Raw genomic sequence first — 23,182 nt, forward strand, 5'->3', positions numbered from 1 at the left:
TTACTATTCCAGTTAGATTTGGCAAATTAGCCCTTTAAAATCTGTGATCATATAGATATTGTATATCAATACATAGGCTTGAGTAAAAGGTGGTATAACAGTGCTTAGGATACATGTGGTAGTAATTAACTATTTACAAGGAAATAAACAATTAAACAAAAGAGAAGAATAATGAAAAACAATTTCAATAGAGAGTAGCAAGCCATAATGCAGGCTTGGTTTGATTGACAGTTAGCAGTGTAAAAGTAGCTAACACATTTAGTGGCTAATTCTCACCTCAAAACCAGGCACCCCAAAGTCCTCATCAAAACCTCACTAAATTACAGACCATGTTCTGTAGTCTGCAGTAAACCTAAATAATGACAGTTTCCTTCATAGGCTGTGAGGCTAGTCACACAACTTGCTAGTATGTCGACCGGCTGCATGCGTGAAACGAGCCATGAAGCAGCAAGGTTATTTTTAGGTGCTGGAAGCTTTTTGAGAAAGTAGTAGACCATACCTTTGGTGAAAAGGTGAAAGACATGTGTTTGAATTGTATACACAGTCATATACATATGCTGCCTTGGAGAGAAGCGGATTAAAAACAAAAGAAAGTATTTTTTGAAACATAAAAAATGTATGTGCAGGCACTGCTTTTGCACCGTTAAACTGAAATGTCATCTGTACTGTATCTAAATTGTTCTGTGTAAAAGTTACTGTTTCACATAGGTGATGTAAATATAAAACAACCCCAGTAAAACCAAGAGGTAGCTCAACTGAATGGCTAAATGAATAACTGAGAATGCTTGTTGTGTTGGCATGTGCACGTCACGTACACACACAAAATGTCCAGACATTTGAAGCAGCTGTTTGTTGATTTAAATACAGACAAAAACACCGTATATAGGCAAAAGTTGTATGTATAGTTTAATTTGTATATGAAGTTTCCTTGTTTACTGTGTCTCTTAACACCTGCTTGCTCTCCATATAACCTTGGCCTTTATGCCAACATAGACTTCTTAAGACAAGACACATGAAACCACACACCCAACATACGCAAGCACACACACACACACACACACACACACACACACACACACACACACACACCACTTTCTCTCTTCCACTCGCTTCATACTCCACACCTCCATTTAGTCCATCCAGCACATCCTCAGCTCTCTCCCTACATTTTAACTCAGAGGGGTCTGGTCTCCAGCTTCCTCTTGACCACTGAGGTTCAGAGGCAGCCTCTAGGAGACTTCACTGCCGAACACCTCCAACACCAGCGGGGTGAGCTGCATGCTGTGCTCTGGCTGGAAGGAAAGTGAGCGGTACTGTTTGGAGTGCTCCTCGTTGAGGCTGCGCAGGTCGGCCAGCTTCTGGATCATCTTGGCATAAATCAGCCGTCCTCCTGGGTGGTGAAGCTGGATGTAGGCCTGCAGGGTCTCGGACAGTCGGTCTTGGAGGGCTTCGATCCGTGCGTGATCCTGCACACCTGGGCGGTCTGCAGCAGAGGAGAGTCTTAAGATATTTATGGTTGTTACACAAGCTAAAAGCAACAGAAATGAATTACTAAAATTGAAACTGTAATATGATAACTGAGGCGTACAATGTTTGGGTTCATTGTGAAATAATAATAATAATCCCAGAAAACAATCTTAGAAGTCCAATTGTAAATTAACATTAAATTGCATGATCTTTGTGTTTGTATTTCTACTGTTCTGGTCAGGTGGCTTGCTAATTTTAGATCACGGCGAGCACATCTATGCATTGTTAATGAGGTGCCTCATATACACAAAGGAATACAAATAACCACTTTGTTACACATGCTTGCGTGTTTGCATAACTATACATGGATAATATATACACACTGTAACTTCTGCAAATGCATACCATAAATACAAATCTGTGTTCAGATAAAGGCTAATGCTCACGAGAGACACAAAACCCTTCAAGTAGCTCAGACCTGCACCTCAATGTGATTTATGTAGAGTGACAGATGGCAACAATGCTTCAAATAATCTCAAAATGTTTCAGGTGATATTTTGCCACAATAAAAGCTATAATGAATATATTCTCTATTGAAAAAAAAAACAAGAGGCAAACAAGATCACTCAAACAATTCATGATGACCCTCTACATGTTCCGTCCTCCACACAGTCAGACCTACGATACCTGGAGAAAGCAAGCAGATGGCCATCAGCAGCACATGTTCCTCCTCGTGTAGGTTGAGCTTCTTCAAACCCACCTGGAACTTCACCAGCGGCTCCAACAGCTCCAGAGTGTGGCCCGCTACAGAGGACGCAACACATCATTACTGTCTGTGCAGCACATCGAACATACTACATCACAGAAGAAAGGTCCTCCGGGGAACGCTACCATCCCTCTTACTCATTAATATTTCATTTTGCCTGTTGGAATCATCTCTGGAGAGGACTTTTTCGTGCATGCTGTATGTTCTCAGGTTTGTTTTAACTAAGAACTACTGGCTGAGAATTGATTTAATCAGCAAATTTGAATTTGGTTCAGTGTATATGCCATTTCTTAGTGGGGGTTGTTTTTATGTAGATGCATAAATAAGAAACCATAACCATACTGATCAAAAGTTTTCATTGATTATCGTGACTGTACCTCCATTTCCTCATTTTATGGCTGGGACTTTGTATTGAACCTCAATGCTTTCTGAGCACTTATGGAATTGTGCCTGTAGCATGGAATAGGTTAGCACCAAATGCTTTTTCAGATTAACTAATCTTTGTAAATAATAATTTAATAATCTAACTGAATAATTACTTACTTTTACACTGTATTTTATTTAGGTGATGTACAATTGTTTGTGTTGAGACAATATTAAACACATGCATTTTAAAAAGATCTGGTATTTAAAAAGTTGGGTTTAAAAAGAGTTTTTCTGGAAAAACGTGTTTACTAAACAAAATGAAGTATTGAAAAGTATTACTTTGATCGGTATAGAAACTCAGGACATTTTTAACGATACACAGCAGTAACTTTTTTCATCTTGAACTAAAACTTCTATACTATTAATTACTGCATAAGAAAACACATCTGTATTCCAGTCATGTTCACATCAACTATTCAGTGATATATTAAGAAGAGTACAACAGAGCTGCTTCTCCTGTTCCAGACAGTGGTTGTTTTGTGGTGAGCAGGTCAGAAGTGACATTCTTTGGTTGATCCCAGAGAGAGAGAGGGGTCTTGTTTGAAAGGCAAATGAACGCCATGCCCACAGGGGCTTCTGCGGATATGTTTGACTGGTTTTGCAGAAAAACGTGCATTAGCATCCTTTTCCTATGGGTGTGTACACAGGCCACTGCCAGTAACCTTATCTGTGCTCCCACACTAATGATCCGGTCACCTCTTTAACGCCGAGCTGCTTTTTCTGCTCTGAGTAGAAGTGTTAATGTGTAACATGCGCGTCTTTTCTTCAGCTATCAACTGAGCAAAATGAGTTAACAAGTATGCGTATACATAGTCCTAACACTAGCTTGTCTTCACAGCAGTCAAACTGTACATGTGGCAGCATTTAGACTGACCTTTGGTAACATCACTGATCTGGTATTTAAAGTCAGGCCCACCACAGCTCCAGGACATGTCTTCCAGGTTGAAGCTCTGATTTGAGCGCAACATGATCACCTCAATGGCACTGGACTTGAGTAGGGCGATCTGGTCCTCTGCAGTCAGCTCCCTGCAGGTAAAAATATCACCTACTAAGTTAGTGAACCACAAATAGTTAACTATTAAGCTAATAGTCCTCAAATAACCTTAATCATGTAGTGTCAATCATGTTTAATTTTACAGGAAACTGATGCAGCAACAAGTAAAGATTCAAACCAAGTACCTGCCCATTCTGCGTGTTTATGTCTGGAATATGTCAGTTCATCAGCTGTATAATTTATTTCAAAAGATTTTGCTTATCAATGGTTAAATGACTACGGGTTCAAGGTCAGTCAAAGTCTTCAAAGTTTATCATCAGACATATGCGATGCAGGAAGAAAAAAAATATCAAAAACTTTCTGTTTGCTTCCTCCTGCTGTAATGGGCCCCTGTGTATGGAAAACTCGTTTGATAAACACAAGTCAAGATGATCACTGTCACAGTAAAATCCTGCATCTAGTAATGTTATGAAATGTCTTTAAATGTTTATAAAAATTAATCTAGTGAACTAGCAGGAGACTTGAGCTGAAACCTGCAGATCTTTAGGGGAGGTCTGGGGAGGTTTTCAGGGCTTAGGGAGCAGATCATAAGTGGACAAACATTCCAAAGGTAATCCGACCACATCCATCACTCGCTGCCAGTGGGAAGGACAACTTTCAGGAAATACAGGCCCTGACTCGTTTTAGCCTTGACTTTGGGGTGACCCTCGAGACAGTTAGCGTTTGTCCCTGTCAACACACTGAGACAAAAAACACCCTGAAGGGCAAGAGTTGCCCAGTGTGGAAGGTGGGAGAGGAGCAACGAAAAGGCCTTGGCCAGCAATCGTAATTTTGCCTTTACAGTAACAAATAATGTGCTGGCTCGTGTCTTCCACAGATCTATTACTCTATTTGCTCTATTCTACTTTCAAGCTTAAAATATTGTATTCATATCTCTTAAAGCTAGGGTAGGTAACATTGGAGAAACTAGCAAGAGACAGCTAGATTTTGAAAGTATCCAACAGAAGTCAGCCACAGATAAGAGATTTTTTTCACAGCATTTGATTTATTGATTGCTGTCGAGATGTAAATCGTAGAAAAGGTTTCAGTCGTAGTCATCTGGACACTGTTTTTAGAATCAAGACGTTTCGGCTCCCATCCGGAAGTCATTCTCAATTGTGAAAAAATGGGACGGGAACTAGAAATTTAAGCTACTCTGTGTTACATAAGCCCTGCCCATACACTCTGATAGACTTTGGGCAGATTGAATCTCTGCCCAAAGTCTATCAGAGTGTATTATCACCTTGGTCACATGCTAATCAGGTACTTAACAGTGATGAAGTAGATGCAGCCAGAAGATAATAGGCCTGATTATCGTAGAAAAGGTTTCTACGATAGAACACTCCTGGACGAATGAGGGACTACACAGTCCCAATAGGCCTGATTACTGATTACTGGGCCATCTTGGAAACTATTAGGTCAGTTTCAGGCGAAACTAGCTATTAACAGATACTCAGGCAGATTCCTTCCTGAGGGCAGGGCTTATGTTACACAGAGTAGCTTAAATTTCTAGTTCCCGTCCCATTATTCCACAATTGAGAATGACTTCCGGATGGGAGCCGAAACGTCTTGATTCTGAAAATAGTGTCCAGATGACTACGACTGAAACCTTTTCTACGATAGAACACTCCTGGACGAATGAGGGACTGCGCCGTCTTATTTTGTCGAGATATAAAGAGAATTTCAACAAATTTAGCAAAAAATGCTTCTGAAATATATTACCTACCCTGGCTTTAAGAATCAGCCTTCTACCACTCAAACCTTTAAACAAAAGATAGTCTTTCCTGTAATAGGTCTATCAGATACTCTTAAAAAATGTTGTGCGATGATCAGATAAGACAACCTGAAGGCGCACATGCAAGACGGACAGGTGACTGCTCAGTACTAGAGGAGTGGCTTTCTCTGAGGTTAGGCAATCACCTACTAACATACTGAATTTTACACAAACAAAATAGCTGTGGCAAAAGTATAACTTTGTCCAGTGAAGGAACAACACAACATAAAAGATTTTCCACAATGTGTCAGCTATCTGTAATATCCAGTTTGTCCTTATCACTGTGGCACAACATCGACTAATCGGGCAGAAAAACAAGAAGGTGTACAAAGTTTTCAACGCATATTTAGGTAAAGAGGCACTCAGAGACATGTAAATAAAAAAATACATGAGGAGGAGCTCTGAAAAAAAAAAAAAAACCTGCACCCTCTTATCTATCTCTCTGTCACAGTGGTATGCAAAACAGTACGGCCCAAGACTAAATTGGCAGCATGTCATTATTATAAAGTTGTTACTTCTGCTAACGAACATGTTGTCTTGCCATCTCATATTGGTCATTGTGAATTTGGTAAGACAATCTTTTTTGACAGCCTATAGGCCTAGGAGTCAAATTCTCCAGACAAGGAATGTTGTGAACAACTAATGCAGAGTGACACAGTCAAAACCATGACTGAGACATAGAAAGATGCTCTCCACACACATACCTGAACCCAGGGATCATCTTGGCAAAGCCAATAACCTTCTGGATGCTATAGGAGACCAGGTCAGCCAGGTGAGGCAGCATGGAGAAGCTGGAGCCCTCCTCCTCGATGGAGTCAGGGCTGCTGCCCTGCTCGTGGTACATCATCAGCAGGTTGTTGAAGTTCATTTTGGTGTCTACTGACTCTGCAGTGAGCAAGATGAAGACAGCAGAGCAGAGAGGAGGCAAGAAGAGAAAAGGGAAGAAGACAGAAGAAAGCAGAGAAGACAGAAGGGAAAAGTGGTCATACACAAAGCACGACAATGTCACACTATTCCTCCATGAATCGACACGCGCTGTGCTGAGAGAACTGAGAGAAATCATGGAATAGAGAGGGCTTGTTGGCGGAAAGGATCATGTGAAATTACACGAGTGTTAGGTCAGTAGGAGTGAGATGAAAGCTTAGATGACAGCTACGACAACATGTGAAGCATGCAGAGCTAGCTGGGGTTGTTTTGAGTCATTTGTTTCCGCTGAGTGTTGGCGGTGCGCCACGTGACCGTGTCCCTCGCTGTGTTCACTCCATTAGTGACGGATGCATTAATGAACTGATGTTTACTAGTAGGAGTCAGGTGTCTGGGGGGGGAACAGGTTATTCACAGAATTTCCATTGGATTCTCAGTAAAGCAGCGTATTAGCAGATTATATAAGCCAACATGCAAACAGCTGAACTAGAAAAAATTGCCATCTTAAATCGAGTATTAACTTGTTTGATATTATTTTCAGCATGTCTGCCAATTGTGTGAGATAATTTCACTTTCTATTGAAAGTTAGGTTGTTTTTCAAGTTAGGTTTCTTTTCTTTAACAAGTCAGTTATAATTTTAGGTGACGCATCTCACTCTTCCTTTTTTCCTATGTAAGATTTCTTTCTAGATGATTCCAACAAAAACTACTGCAAAACTGTGCGGGACAAACTAGTTTAATTGTAACCCCAGACAGTCACTGTTTTCACTTGATTTTAAGTGAAGCCTTCATAGTGTGTGTCTCTTACCTGGAGAGTGACTGAAGGAGTCAGAGGAGGCATCAGACAGAGAGTGGAGAGAGGCAGCTCTACTGGCGCTACGTGTCACTGGGCCCTCGCGCACAGGAGGCTAGACAGGAGAAAAGGGCACATATGAAGACCCCAGAGGATTCTTAAATAAGTCCAGTCACCAAATAATAAAAACCAAAATGATAAGCCATTTTATGGAAATTATTGATGGTGAGGGTATCTTGGAATATTTCATATTTATGCAGTAAAAAAATGCATCGTCCTTCACAATCTACATTAAAATACAGCCGATTAATTAGTGTTCGTAATTCTGATTCTCATTCAAAAATACAAAACATGCAGTTCTGTTGAATATCTGCTGAAAAAATGGGATCAAATTACTGGACTTGAGTATGGCCGTGTTTGTATTTTGTGGGGATGGAAATCTGTTACAGAAGGGATTTGTGAAAGGACAGAGGTATTTGAGGGTAATTCAACACAGAGTTTCCCAGGAGAAATGGACCACTGGGTGTGAGATTTGTGCGTAAACAGGCTGTTGACAGGCAATGACAGGAGTAAAGCTGAAGCAGAAAAAAAAAAATCACAACATTGAAATGCTGTGAGTATGCTGGTTAATGCACTACAAGGTAACGTAAAGATCCCTGTACTCATTTCAAAGAAATGTCAATATCGTTATTTCGTCGGACTATGGAAGTGACAAACTGCAAGTCTACAGAAGTATAATTGTTGATATTGCTCTAACAGAGCTGGAACTATTCCATCAATCCTAACACTATCATAACAATTTCAGCTGTATTTCTATTCTGTTTGAAGTCCCATGAAATGTGTGTTGTTATCTATAAAAAGCAAATGGAAATCTGACTGCAAAATGTTGATATATGATGATATATTGTCAATAAGATTAATTGTATTAAGACACAAACCCTGAAGCGGCCGAAGTCAGAGTAAGAGTCGTCATATGTTTTGTGGTGCGCCTCCACCAGCGTGGCGATGACCTGACTCTGTTCGTCAGTAAGCCGGGGCCGCCGCGCCTCCCTCTCCGCTTCGCGCTGTGCCTCCTCATCCTTCCTTCGTTGAATCAGGTCCTTCTTCCTCTGCACCTCCTCATCTGTCAGAATGACTGAGGGTGCAAGTATAAAGAGACAAAGAGGGAGAGTGTTAGAATTATATACACACACACTCAGGAAAAATAAACTTTTACAATACAGTTTTTACATAAGCAGAAAACAGGTGGGGTAAAAGCAGGGCAAGTAGTGGGGAACAATGAGTTTAAAATAGCCAGAATAACAGAATACAGGTATACGATCAAAATTGGTTGAAGGTACACTGCTTTTAAAGCTTTTCAGAATGTACTTGTGTTTTACATTGTGATGACAGCTATGTCAATGTGGTGTTGGATGGAGGGGGGTTGTTATTCTCTAGAGGAAGAGAATGGGAGGGGACGGGTCCATATGGAGACCCCTGCTGCACTGAACAAGTGAATGCATTGTCTTTGTTCTGTACGCTCCTTGTTGTTCTAGCCACTGAATTAGCTCACAGAGACAGAGAGAGAGAGAGGGGGAAGAGAGCTGGGTCTCAACAACATGCTGCTGTTTTTGCAACAGCAATGCCACTGGCTCCTGTTCATGTACAGTAAATCGTAGTGTCGGTGCCACCACTCTTGTGGTATTCCCAGAAACACTCTGGGAGGAGCATTCAGCTGGAAGTGAGAGGCCTTTGCTTAAAAGAGGCCTGTGGACAATATCCAGATATCAGGAGAAAACAAAAAAAAAAATGTACCTGCTATTTACAGACCAAGAAAACAAACAAGACTGTGTGGAAAGAAGAGGTCTCGCTAGACTGTACATAACAGCAGGTGTTTAAACTTCAGATGGAGTATACTTACTGTATACAATGTGGGGAGGCTCCTCTAGTTCAAATAGAACATGTAAACACGCTAATGGGGGCAAAGACCCAGAGATACTTGACCCCTGTCCAAATATTACATAATATATACAAGAGGGACAGTAGGCCCCTAAAACTGCAAACAGCAGTTGTGTAAATTTTACTATCCACCCAAGAAAAAGAAACAAGTAAAGCAGATTTAATGTACTTTATATACAGTAGTTTATATTAATGTCTAATGTGTCTACGTGGGAGGGTAGTCTTGAATGAGTCCAGGACATAGTTTTGATCCATACTCAATAGTGTTGGGCAACCACAAAACCTTTTCGACAAATGATCCTACCCTAGCAATTTATACCCATTGATAAAATCATTTATTGTAAACTGGGATCAACCTACAAAACCTAAATAACTCCACTATTTGTGTAAATCACACAGTGTAAGGTTAGAGTATTGCCCTGAAGACATATGGGTCACCTGTCATACTTACACTCTTTCATCATGCCAATGTCCACACAGCGTTTGAGTCGGCAGGCCTGGCAGTGGCGCCTGTTGTCCTTGGTGATGATGCAACTGCCGTTAAAGGGACACGTGAAGGCGGCCTTGCGCTTCATACTGCGCCTAAATAAATTGTATACATTTTACAGTCTGCTAAAATACACAGATATATCTGTTTATAAAACACACAAAACTTAATTATAAGAGCTCACTGAATTAAGAATTTAGTTAGCTCTATGCAAAGAATTTGAATTGAACAAATATAGCACTGTGAAACCTTATTTTGCACAAATAATAATCATGGTAGAACTGGATAAATATTTTTGCCCTTCAAGCCTGAGACTGAATGAAACAGCATAAATATGGATGAGTGCCAAGGAGTCCAGGGGTAAAAGATGAGTCTTGCCAAACGGTGACGCAAAGCATAATGATTTAGTCAGTGATGGACATGTATGTATGAACATTTATACACAGATGTGAGCAAAAAAACACAGATATGCATGCTTGGTGAGAGTTCAAACAAGGGCCAGCTGAGAGACGAGGAAGGAGATTATTAAACATCCGTCTTTTTCATCCTCTCCCTTTAAATATCAACACTGTCGAGAGGAACAGACGCAAAGCGGCGGACACATCAAACACGCAAGAAGCTCACAAAATCATGACTTGCTCTAGTTTTGTCTTTAGTTAAATTGGAAACTCATGTGTGTATCAATGAGCAGGCAGCAGCCAAGGCATTAACTATAGGACCGAGCTCATTTGTATTCTCTACCTGCTGCTAGGCATTTGTGTGAACTCGAATGTTGTCAGTGGTTTTGTGTGTGTTCTTGTGTAACTGTGGGTGGTTATTACATTTAATGTGTGTGAGTATGCAGGTGGCCATAATATATGCAAGTTCAGACATGTGTTTGTATGCTAATGTGTCAGTAACTTTGTCAATATGCATCTTTTTGTTCTCATCGGGGTGATATGAGCTATTGTTCTGCGACACAAGGCCTACTTAGTGTGTGTGTGTGTGTGTGTGTACATATCTGTGTGCATTAGATAAGTCAATCTGTGTCTGCTTTACAGCGTATCTGTGTCCTCATATATGCGTACCTGAAAAAACCCTTGCAGCCCTCACAGGTCATGGCATTGAAGTGGAAGCCTGTGGCTTTGTCGCCACACACACCGCAGATCCGCGGCGCATTCCTATCGAACTCATCAGGGGCCAGAGTGGACGTACTCACAACTGTGGACTCCATCACTTAACAAAGAGAGGGCAAATGGAGAAAGAAAAATAAAAGAGAGAGAAAAAAAATCAGCTCCTGGTTATACAAACTGTTCACTTGCTCAATAACTTTGCCATCAGCACGAAACAAGAAAAACAAAAGAGAAAAAAACATGAATTAGACTGCCAACCTCTAACATCTGAAATAAATTTAAGAATATTTTCTCAAGTTATAATCTGTTTAGTGTTGCACTTCACAAGATATGTGAGAAGAAAATAATAAAAGTAATTTAGGATGATATTTACATATGACGACTCCTACTCTGATAGTTATTTAATCATTCCATCATTATATTTTTAAGTAAGTGATAATGTTTCAACTATCTGTTTTTTTCTTACAAAGCTGCTGTAAAAACCCTACACCAAGTGAGACACATCTCTTTCCACCAGTCTCCATGCTAACCAAACAGTGTCCCTTCCTTCAGGACAAATTCAAGTCCACAGTCTGCCCTTTGGAGGTGAACCCAACTTCAGTGTTTTTGTCCTGGGGCGAGGAACTAGAGCAATATGAATCAAATGGAAAAACCCTTGTTCCACTCCAAAATGCTGGATCTGGGTTACATATGATTACATAGTGCTCTGAGTATCTATTTCACTTGTGAGAGGAAGGAAAAAAGGCATGTCACCACAAGGCTAGCATCCTCATAAACAATTACTGTCCTTTTCACAAAGCTCCTTTCTTAGTCTTTTCTTTGCTTCCACTGCAGAGTGAAAGCGAAGCAAATGATGGAAGGAGATGGAGGGCCGAGGGAGGGGAGGGTAACTAAACCAATACAAACCTCAACAAACTCACAAATCAACAGTCAATGAGCCAAGGGCTCAGCTGAATAATTTAAAATGTTTTGACAGATCACTCCATCATTCATGTCTAATTAAAAAACACTGGTCTGGTTAAAAAGTCTCATATACTCCTGTAAATGCAACAACTGCATTCTTATGTTGCTTTTTTATTTAGTACAACTTTAAATATGAACAATATGCCTTTAAACCAAATTCTGTTTCTGGCCAATTCTATTAGCAGGACATGTAGTCCCAAAGGTCAAAAGAAGACAGGAAACAGAGGATCTAGTCATTGCCTTACTGCTGCAGGCATCATGGACAGCAGTGACTCCAGCTTCTACTGTATGTTCAATCACTGTATGTATGCTTCAACCAGGAACATCTAATACAACAACTGTTACAGTAGAGTGAAACAGTAAGTATGCACACAACTGGAAGTAGCAGCAACTGACAGAAAATATTTGTGGAGGGAATTCAGCAGACAGGTTAAACTGAAACTCATGGGCTGATGGAAAAACACTTCAAACTGTTTGGCTTCATCACTGAGCTCCTGAAACAGTGAGCAGTGGCCAGTTGATGTAAAGAAAACTTGAAGCAGAGTAGTCATTTCTCACATTATACATAAGGGAAAAAAACTGATGTAGTGTTAAATTTACATTGTAAAGCTTGACAAATCTACATATTTTTGAATGTAATGTTACATTGAGTGCAAAAATGTTAATGTAAAAGTTTCTATAAGCAGTGTGTCCACACTGTTATGGCTTGTTACGATGCGCATCTACCCTCCATTGAAAGAATAGGCAGAGGTGTATCCTAAACTCTCCTGTTTACCCCAATTGTCTCAGTGCACAACTTGTTTCTTTCTCCCACCCACCCTCTCACACATTGTTTGTGCAGGAGGAAAGTACACATGTTGAGCCAAAGGTCCTTCAGAATGACATTCCAGGCTATGAAAGCTGCACTAATCATAAGTCATATCAACCGAATGTCATGTCATCTTGATGTGTCCATGGATAAATCCTATTTTAACAGTGTCATGAAAAGGCCTCCAGGTTATTTACTATATGATAACACTTGCCATCCGGGTGATGTAATATGAATGGGCACAGGTTTTACATTTCAATCACTCACATGCCATGTAGCCTAAATAATGTGAGTAACCCTGCTGGCCAAGAGTCTCAAGGCTTTGAAGTTTGAATGAAAGCACCAAAAATGAACTGAGACACATGAGAACAGGATACTTCCAAACAGTCCCATACAAACATACTGTTTTCTGCAATTTCCGGGGTAGAAGTGTCATGGTTCTTTCATAAAACTAATTTCATGGGAAAACACAACTTCTGTGTAAGGTCAGTCACTCACTCGATGACATGATTGCCAATTTGTCCATCAAAGATTAGTTTAATCCAGACCCCCTTGTGTTGTTGCAACATGTGCTCCCAACCTCATCTGGGATAATCTCTATAAACAGATATCTGCATATGAATGCAGAATCTGTAGGCAAAGGACAAGATTTTGGTATCGGAAGCATTCTGGTTTCCATTTGTAGTCAGTTTATAGTCAGAATAGTATTGACCAATCACGTTTGAGCAGGCTTTTGGTTAAATGCAGATAAACAGTCTGTGTGAAGAGCAAAAGACGTGGAACGCATTGGCCGAAATGCAATCATGTAACCCATCGGCTATCGTCTGACGACGATTTAGCTTTTTATCAATCTCGGAGCGCTAGAGATTAGCTTTTTATAAGTTCATCTGCATTCAAATCGTTGTGAGATGATAGCCGATGGGTTCTGAGATTGCTAATTGGACTGTAAACAATGACAGGCGCACGGAAGAGGAAGTCTTGGGCCAGATATCTATGATCCGTTATTTGGATATCCGCTGGCTACACCAGCAGCCCCGAAATATTGGCCGTTAGCCCCCAGAGGCAACTACTTTTTCTTTGGTAGCTTTGTATTGTGAGTAGTTGCACGAGCTTACCCATAAACACAGAAATCATGGTCGGGTAACATGTGAAAAAAAAGTATGGTAGGTGCTGGTCATTCTCATGTATTATACTATTAAAATGAGAGTCCTGCTGACGTTTGGAGAGGTGACACATTATCAGCATACAGAGTACATCTATGACCCAACAGAAAAAGTGCAGTGTCTATGGCTGTTTTGAATAAACTGTATAATTAGTGCTTTTGGCAGGTCTAACATAATAGCCACAAAATCTTAATTTGCTATCATGTAATGTAATGTTACACAACACTGACCAGTATAAATGGTACAGCCCTTTATAAAACATAAAATCTCTTCTACTGCATGTAGGCAAACTAACCCCAGCAAGCATTCACACTCATCACTCATTGTGAACCAATAGGAAAAACACCAATTTACCTTACTATATCACTAACTGATCAGTGAAGTCAGTCCACTGTGGTTGCATTCAGCCTTGACAGGCCATTACACTAAATGCACAGTAGTATTGAGAGAGCGCTAAATAATGCATCAGGTTATTAGACCAGATCTGTACTCATTCCAGTCTCGAGCACGCAAAGCCAGGGAACAGGTTTTGAGCTTTAGGCTTCTACTGAATGTCTCACTCTTGAATGATATACATAATGTGTCTACAGTGTTCGGCAGCATTAATCAAATCTGCCATAGCAGTTAACAATATCACTCATGTGTTACACTGGCATAAAGCCTAAGGATAAAACGGTAACACTGTGATTTTCTGATGAGCTTACAGGGTTGAGTCCTGCTCCATGACGGGCAACCAAGTATGGATTTTAACATTTGATAAGAAGCATCTAAAACTAGTATGCTTGTAGATTGTAGACTACCAATTAGAGAATCACTGCCATGTATTTTGAATAGTGCAATAGGGACATTATGCATTGCCAGTAACTGTATTAGTTTATCAACTTAGAGTGCAGCAACTTTTGGAGCAAACAACTGTTGAACTCCAACCTGTTGGAACTAAAAACTACTCAGGTGGTAAACAGATTTGTTGCTCCCTGCAAACAGGAGCAGCGTATTTTTGGCAGAAATATGATGTTAAGAACACACTGAGCATACAGAGAGGCAGTGAGAAATGGACTATGTCGCAGAAGGAGTTTGAGACGTTTCTATGGATGTTTTAATAGTCTGGGTCATCAGATTTACTTTTTCCACATTTTCGTCTCCAAACCAAACTTTTCAACCAACTGCTAACATGTGAAGCATTTATTGGGATGTGTCGTCTGTCCATTAAGTTCCAGTCAAGCCAAATATATTATAGCAATCAAATTATTGTTTTAAAATACCTACTCAGAAATATGGTAACAACAAAAGAAAAGTATTTCACAACTTGGTGGAAGCATGAGAAAACCTACTTTTTAAAATGGCTTTAGGATGTCATTTATTTTCAGTGGTTTGACATAAAACAGAATATTGGACTGGGACTTTACATTGGAAGAGAATGAACCTGATTAATAATAAACCCTCTGAAACTAGGGAAACGAGGCAAAAGTCATGACCTTAAAGCCACACAATAGTGCAGAAACTATCGAGGTGTAGTTTATAGTACTGAACATTGCTGACTGGTCAAACACAAGCTCCCAGACTCCAATGACGTATACAGCATTTATTCCCACTGCAGATTGGGTAATTCTTCACACTTTACTTTGGATATTACTATTACATATATATGATCTTTTATTGAAAATCCACTTAGGTTTTACTTCAATTAAAAAACGTTTTCAGCAATGGTGGTTTCATGTTATGCTGTATATCATGACTTCAATCTTTTTTAACTTTAACAGGGAGTGACATATTAGGAGTTGCTATTGATTGTGACACATATCTGTCAAAAGTATATAAAAGGACAAGGAAGATAAAAATGGACAATCATGGTCAGTGAATGACCGTGAAAGCTGCACATAATACCATGTGAAGTGGAGAGCTACTGAAGGTAATTAAGGTAGCTCATGTCAGCCACATGACTAGTATGAGTTAGAATAAGCTTACACCCGCTGAAGGAGACAAATCTCTTGAACATGAACAACTTCTACCTGAGCGTTTTGGCTGCTACATTGGTTTATGTAAAATACTTTGAATCTCTTCCGTTGCCCCGGGGTGTTTATTGAATGTGCTCTGTCTCCCTAAGAGCAGTGTTAACAGTGTACATGAGTGATTTCATAGCTTTGTACTTAGTTGAACCGCTACATACTCAGTAGTAAGTACAAAAATGCAGGTTTAACATTGTAACATTGAACTTTGTATACATTGAACAAATTTAAAGCTGTCAACTGTTTTGCAGCAGCACCATTTCCTTTGGCTTCTCTAATCATCTCATCATGTTATTGAGTAGGTCAGATAACAGGCATGTTTTCACTCTGCTTAGGTGTCCATTACACCTCACTACACAGATAGTTCAGATGAGTTCTCATCTATTGCCCTCTGAATGGCCGTTTGCTGTTTGCAGTCAGAGACAGGAAGTGCTAGCCCACAGGAGAGAGCAGTGACAGTAGTGTAGGAGGAGAGGGGGATGCACGAGAGAAGCAAGACAGCGAGGTGTGGGGTGGAGGGGACGCTGGAGAGATGGAGTAAAAATGGTCAGAGATATATACATAGATACGGCGAGTAGGGGAGGGGTGACCTCTTTGTCACAGTTACTTTCTGTCTCACAAAGCATACCCTGCTGGCTGTTGGATATATGAGAGAGAAATAGTATGAGGAGCGGGGACACAGCAGTGACCCAGAGAGAAACAATCAACACAAACAGCCTGTTTTTGTGATTTGAAAAGATGGCTAAAAATACAGACATAAGCACTTCACTTACTGGCTAAATATAAATAAATGTCTCATCTCTGACAGCTTCTCAACTTGAGAAGTATCAGGGGAAAAGCAATTTGCTATTCATGTTGGAATCACATTTATAGTATGATTTATTTCTGTTGGTGTTGCTTCACTCCCATTTTCAAGGAGCTGATTTTGGTGTGTTGTTTGTGTGTGTGTACACTTCTCCATGTCACAACGAAAAATCAGTTGGCTGGCTAACTTGTACATATGAAAAAGACTGGTATTGATATAATGAATCTTAATGCAAGTCTCTTTTATTCTTAAAGATGTTTAGGTTCAAGGCACAGGATGGACCGGATAACACCACGTGACAATCGCCACACCCCCCTGCTCACCCAATGAGTGATAACACTGAAGACTAGGACAGTTATTCAGTTTATGGCGTTTGCAAGGGAGGTTGGACAAAATCCAACAATGTAATAACTAGGGCTGCAACTAATGTTTTTTTTGTAATCGATGAATCTGATGATTACTTCCTCAGCTGAAACTTAAAATGGCAGAAAATAGGGAAAAATTTCTATTTCCTGAAGCTCAAATGTCTTGTTTCATCCGACCAACAGTCCAAAACCCAAAAATATTCAATTACAAAGGAATAAAACAGAAAAAAGCCACAAATCCCCACAAGTGAGAAGCTGGAAGCTAACTGATTATTCAATAATCAAAATAGCTGCTGAATTTTTTGTCTATTAACTAACCGATTAATTGTCTAATCATTTCAGCTTCAGTAAAAGTATTGACAATTCTTCACAGATAAAGTTGAGAGAAGAATTGATAATGTAGTGTAAAATAAGCACATTTTGCACTGACTGCACCTTTTGCTCCACAACTAAATAACCCTTAAGTAAGAAATAATTGATGGACTCTATCTGAGAAATCAAGTGATAAAAAGAAGGAAAAGCAATGTGTACTGGAAGCCTGGAGTTTGGGAGTCTGAGTGACACAGCGGCAGTGGCCGATGAGCAAGAGATGAGGCCTGCTGTAATTATGCGCAGTACCGCAAACTGACTCTAGCTTGTCATTTTAACTGGGTGGTGAAGGCTGCAAAATAAAGACATTACCCCAATTTTGGTGGTGTAGCTGGAGGAGAGGCTAGGGAGTTTCCCCTTCTTTTAACCCAAAAAACTAACAGAGGGAGAACAAGTGCTACTTAGCATGCAGTGGAGCAGTGACTCATCTTTTCCTCCTTTGATTTATTCACATCATGGCTGAAATGACACGCATGTGTCTCATAATCCAGGGACTGACGTTAGAAACGGACCCGGATTGGATTTAAAGACATGCCACTGTCTGCAGAAGCCTTAATGCTCAACAGTTGATCAGTCATCAATTCTAAAGATAAATGGTCTAGTGCTCTTGTCTGGTCTGGCCTGAATTAAGATCAACATGTCGGAAAAATCACTCGTCTTGTCATATAACAGAATATATTTAATAACCTGAGCCTAACCTACACTACATAAAAAGTCCAGCGATTAAATATTCATTAATGAACACCTGGCAAATGTTTTACTCCTGGTGGAGTTGAAGGAATATCCCACCGAAGTTTGCATAATATCCTCAGAAAATGACACAACCTGTCACATTTATCAGTGTAAATTGTTAGCACCATCTGCATCCCACTGTCCCAAATGGATACCTCTAACTTGCACCTTCTAATTAGTTGACACTAGATGTCAATCAATGCAAAACTAAGTCTCGACTACAGATGGTGTGAACCTGAGGAACAGAGTCTTGTTAAGTGCTAATATGAGAAATTGTAACACTTTGCTGTTGATGTTGCACAATGAGTCCTTAGAATATAGTAATTCATGAATCTGTGCATTACTGCTGCAGTTACTGCACCTACAGTGAGTTTGGGCTGCTGTGAAATATTCATACAGGGATAAGTGCCAAGGTGGACCATGGCAGGAGTCCAATAAGGTAGCTTATTTCCTTCTGTTCTACTCGCCATTTCATTTCCAGCTGCACCACTGTCTAAGTATGTGATTACCAAACAGGAAAGTGGCCATTGGTTTTCCTTGTCAGGTGCCCTGTTATGTACAGAAAAGACATAAGTGAGACCTCAGCTGTGAAAAAGATTTGGACCGCGGCCCAGATGTTAGATTAACTGTCATCAAAGTCAATATTGTGAAGTGATTATAAAACCCACCCTCCACCAACGCCCACCATCTAACAAACCTAATTAAGTGGTGCCATTAGTGCCTGGGCGTTGAAATGAAATGCGATTGAGGACAGGGCAAGATATAACAAAGTGAAGAGGAAAGAGGTAAAGAGGAGTATCCAGACAGCATTTCAAGAAGGGATTGTTTTAACTGCACACAGACGTGCAGAAGAGAGAGGGGAAAGCGGGAAATAAAAACCTCTGGGATCACGTCCCAAGAATGTCAGCAATGAGCTTACAGACCACATCCCAACACATAAGAGTCAGAGTCGGAATCACATCCAGACCTATAACAGCACTGGAAGAAAGGAGACGGATTGCTGTGGGAGAAGGAGGCCCTCTCTGACAGTCCAATGAGCATCCTCCGGCAACATCACATGACGCAGTCCCACAAATGGTTCTGAAATTGTTCCATGCTAACAAAAGTTTCTCTTAAAGGGAAAAAAGAGAGCGAGAGAAAGATTTAAAGGAGGAAAGAGAAAGAGAGAGAGAGAGAGAGAGAGAGAGAGAGAGATTTAAAGGAGGAAAGACAGAGAGAGAGAGAAGTTGCGGAGAGGGTTGGAGGGAGAAAACATAAGGCAATGTGTTTTACTGCATACCTCGAGCTGGGTCACTACGAGTACAGAAGAGACATAAAACAAATCAGATCTGGAATGACCCAGGCTGTAGAGAGAGCTGGGCTACAATGGAAATACATGGGATTGTAATTCACACAAAGAAGTACATCTAGACCCACAATAATGGCAGAAAAGAGGGTGAAAAGGGAAAAATGTAATGGAGGATGAAGGTGGGGGTGAAGAAAACAAGTACCATTAAAATAAAACATGATCTGGGATTTTTGACAGAAGAAGTTTCATTCAAATCTACTTGGTGTTTAGAAATTTCCTTAGGAAAAAAAACAATACATAGGGAGAACAGATAGAGGAACGAGAACAATGGACAAAAAGAGACAATGTGGACCTAACAACAACAAAGTAGACAAACTGAGTCTGTAATGCAGCTAAACAACTGGCTGAGCAGACTAGTCCAGTCCTGTCCCTTCCTCCCTCCCTCCCTCTCTCTCATTCTCCCTCCCGCAGCCTCCACAGGTCTATCTCATGCTCTTTTCCTACGATCACAGGCCGCATGTTACAGCAGCAGTAATAGCACATGACAAGGTGACCTGTGCCCCACACAGGATGGGCTAAACTGGGGGTGGAAGGGGTGGGGGGTCCCATGTCCCGTGTCCAACCCTATGGTCTCTGCACCACTCCCCCCCCCCCCAAGGCCCCAGTGCTGGCCTGCAAGGGAAGAGAGAAGCAGTGACGGCAGCCTGCCCCCTTATGCTGGGCCCCTTGCTGGACTCTGGAGAGGGGAAAGAGACGAAGCAGGGAGAGGCCCACTCAAACACACACCAAAAGTCCTGTTTATGTCTATGCCGAATTTGACAGAGAATGCACATTCTCTCTCAAGCACACAGAGTCGTGCACGCAGAAAGCCAACTGGACAGAACCGGACAGACAACAGACATGTGGGTGAGGTGGGTGCAATTGCACTTAGCCCACAAGTCAAAGTTATATAACCTCGATAAAATGTTGTCTCTTGTTTTGGAAATATTTATCTTAAAAAATATAAAATCTAAGAAATGACTTGTATTTGTATTTTTAATAAAAAGCCAACTTTTGAAAGGTGAACAAAATAAATAAATACAATTATACTAAAATTGCATCCGTAATTGAGTTATAAACTGAAATTCATTAAAAATAGAAATCTGGATATACATCCACTGACCTAGATATCAAATAGTGACATATTTTGCTTTCCAAGAAGAATTTTTTCTGCATGACTTGCCTTCCATTTTCAACAGATATTACCTGTGTAATGTGTTTGGCCTAGAAACCATCAACCACAGGAGGTAAGTGAGGACCCAAAGACATTAGAGGGAACTTAACACTTCATTAGTCTCAAAGGCAATTGAACATATGTGGCAAACAGCACACATGCACAGAGGTACATATAAGTGGGTCTTTACAGTTAAGTACAACAGCCTCTTTCTTTCTATAGGGTTACATGTGAGAGGAAGTGACCAATTACTGTAGTCACGAACGGGTGGGAGGGGTGGGGTATTTCATTGTACAGGAGACCTAATGGACTGTACCATCACCACAGCACACAGCTCCATGAACAACCTGCTACAGTAACAGTCAATAAAGACACTAACCGAGCCCACTTTGTAGCTTCTCATCTCAGGTCTGTGCTCAGTTCTACTGACAAATTAATTGAAAATTGATTCAAAAGATGAATCATACTTCCTCATTTGATTTAACTTTCCCATTCTGTTCCAAATAATACAGGTTCTTTCGTAAACTTCATAGATATTCAGAACATATGTGACAGCTGATCTCAAGTTGTTGACAAGGGACACCCCACTACCTTGTTTTCTAAAAACAGGCAATAAGGCAGCTGGTTTAAAAACAACATCCTACCTGCTATTTTTCAGGCACCAAACTGTTTCATAAACAGAAATGGATAGGTGTGAGAATTATAGCACTAAGCTATATGGGAAAATAGGTAGGAATATATACCCCTTGCTGTTAGCTGTATTTGGTCCCTTCAGTGTTTCTTTTAAGTGATGAGCAGCAGAGAGAGAAGACCTGGAGGCTGTTTAAATTTCAGACGTAAGACAAGATGCTCATAGTAATTAATGATGTCATTATTAGCCAGGGGCTCAGTTCTCCATGACTATGAAGTGAGTGGTTAAGCTGTAAAAATATAAATACTTGCAGAAATATAAATAATTCAACCAAGCAACTGTGTGTGTTTGTGAGAGTGACAGAGAAGTCCTTCCATACTCAGATAAATTGTTCTCATACAAGCAAATCGTAACTGTATGTTACATGACAAGAGAGCTGAATTCTGCATTGAGTAGTTGAGATCACTGCAGCTTATCACTGTTTTATCATGCGTTTATCAATGCAATAAACATTTGAGTTGGTAATTCACTGTGTTATTAAAGGTCACTAAAGAGCTGGTAGTTAAAAATCAATAACTTATGATGGGATTTTCCACTCTGTAAACAGAATGATATGAATGTTCTCATTTGGACAGAAAAACACACTATACATAAATGGACTGTATTGACAAATTAATTTTCAGTTCTGCATATTTCATTACACAGCCTTTAAAGTCAGGCCTCAGTCCTTTGGTGCAACTGTCACAGATTTAGGTCACAGCTTGATAGATCACATTAAATTAAGCAAAGTTTTAAAAGTACTGATATTTCCAATTCAGAAACTGCAAATGTTATCCCTGCATTATATTGTTGTTACAGTCTTATAAATTGCAATATTCATAATAGTTCATACATTATGTACTAACTTGAGAGATTTCTTTTCACAGGTATGATGAGAGTGAATAGATTTCTAATAACCATTGTGAAATCATGAGACTGAAACAATCCCAGGAAATCTGTGCAAAAACGTGTAACTTCCAAGCAACATAAGTTAGAACTTAATTACATGTGAATGTACAATTTCACAGCGTATTTTTTTCAGAGACAGCAGACTATCAATACACACATCGCCATGTATGACTTAAAAGCAAAAGAAAAATGTCTCACCTGAGGTTTTAGCATGCCCGTGTACAATAGGTAACACTTGAAACCTTTCTTCAGTTTTTCCCAAGTTGTTAATCCTGTTCAATACAAAAGCAAAATGGCATGTCGCAAGTCACTGAGCGGGCCTATACCCTAGTACCTGACCTGCAGTTGCTCTGTTTATGTAACGTTTAATTATTTTCCACTGCAATATACACGCTCAATGGTAATCATCATATAGTAGTAAGTTAACGTTAAGGCAAGTGCGTAGGCAAAACGATGATTCAACAACAGACTTAAAACTGTGCCAAACCTGTTTCTTATGTGGTCTTGAGCAACATAAATTACAAGAAACTCAAGTCTCGACTGTAGCATTCCTCCTGTGCATGCGAGTTTCATACCTCAGCTCAACTTTTCCCCATCAAGACCCGAGCTGCTTTTAATCCTCTTTAGTCGCCGTCTTCATGCTCTTGCAAAGTGTGTCCCCTCCATGTTGACTGGCTGTGTTAGCTTTGAGGAGAGAGGACCGCGTTGTACTAAAGTCAGAAATGTGAGGAGACTTGGGGAGAAAACGTCAAACTCGTACGCCCTTCCAGACGTTGGCTCACACAGCAGCGCTGGTAGTAGCTAACGTTAGCGTGGCTAGCTGGGTGATTTAACCCTAAAACGCGGCACCAAGTTGAGCCAGCATTTTAACCGCTCTGCGACCGCGGCCAACGAACATCCAACAGAAAAACGGTTGAGGCGCAACTGGATATCACTGACGGACAAACACACGCGCTAACATGAGGAAAACTCAATCACACCTACGGTAGTCCGACAAGAAATAACGTTACCCCTCCTTCTTCAGGACCCAAATAGATAGCCATTACTTTTTGTTATGCACCGCCCCCTCTTCAGGACCTCTACGGGAAAGAGGGATTTCCCCCCAGCCCCTCCGGTAACCAATCACAGGTGGGCTCGGCATGTCTCTCGTGTTGTGGTTGGTGGCATTTCGG

At 40.5% G+C, this 23,182-nt stretch overlaps 1 protein-coding gene across 2 annotated transcripts; it reads right to left on the reverse strand.

Annotated features, from left to right (window-relative positions):
• Nucleotides 1-881: 881 nt before the first annotated feature.
• Nucleotides 882-23,084, reverse strand: LOC122868481 (vitamin D3 receptor B). 2 transcript variants are annotated; one of them, XM_044180525.1, is made up of 10 exons: nucleotides 22,586-23,084; nucleotides 22,209-22,282; nucleotides 10,675-10,822; nucleotides 9,572-9,702; nucleotides 8,121-8,317; nucleotides 7,198-7,297; nucleotides 6,171-6,351; nucleotides 3,534-3,685; nucleotides 2,155-2,271; nucleotides 882-1,483 (listed from the first exon to the last, which is right to left on the reverse strand). In XM_044180525.1, the coding sequence occupies exons 3-10, from the start codon at nucleotides 10,818-10,820 to the stop codon at nucleotides 1,230-1,232; spliced, it is 1,278 nt and encodes a 425-aa protein (XP_044036460.1). In that variant the 5' UTR covers nucleotides 10,821-10,822; nucleotides 22,209-22,282; nucleotides 22,586-23,084; the 3' UTR covers nucleotides 882-1,229. The 2 variants fall into 2 exon arrangements, with proteins under 2 accessions (XP_044036460.1, XP_044036463.1); XM_044180528.1 differs by lacking the exon at nucleotides 22,209-22,282.
• Between the last annotated feature and the right edge of the window lie 98 nt (nucleotides 23,085-23,182).

This window comes from Siniperca chuatsi, linkage group LG2 (genome assembly GCF_020085105.1).
Source record: "Siniperca chuatsi isolate FFG_IHB_CAS linkage group LG2, ASM2008510v1, whole genome shotgun sequence".
NCBI classification, from domain to species: Eukaryota; Metazoa; Chordata; class Actinopteri; order Centrarchiformes; family Sinipercidae; genus Siniperca; species Siniperca chuatsi.

Excerpts from the sequence above, each read along its gene's own strand:
- LOC122868481 (XM_044180528.1), bottom strand. The coding sequence starts at position 10,820 with ATGGAGTCCACAGTTGTGAGTACGTCCACTCTGGCCCCTGATGAGTTC. Across the intron at positions 8,318-9,571 it reads CATTGGCATGATGAAAGAGT|TCATTCTGACAGATGAGGAG; the intron begins GTAAGTATGACA and ends TTGCACCCTCAG. Across the intron at positions 2,272-3,533 it reads GATCAGTGATGTTACCAAAG|CGGGCCACACTCTGGAGCTG; the intron begins GTCAGTCTAAAT and ends CGTCCTCTGTAG.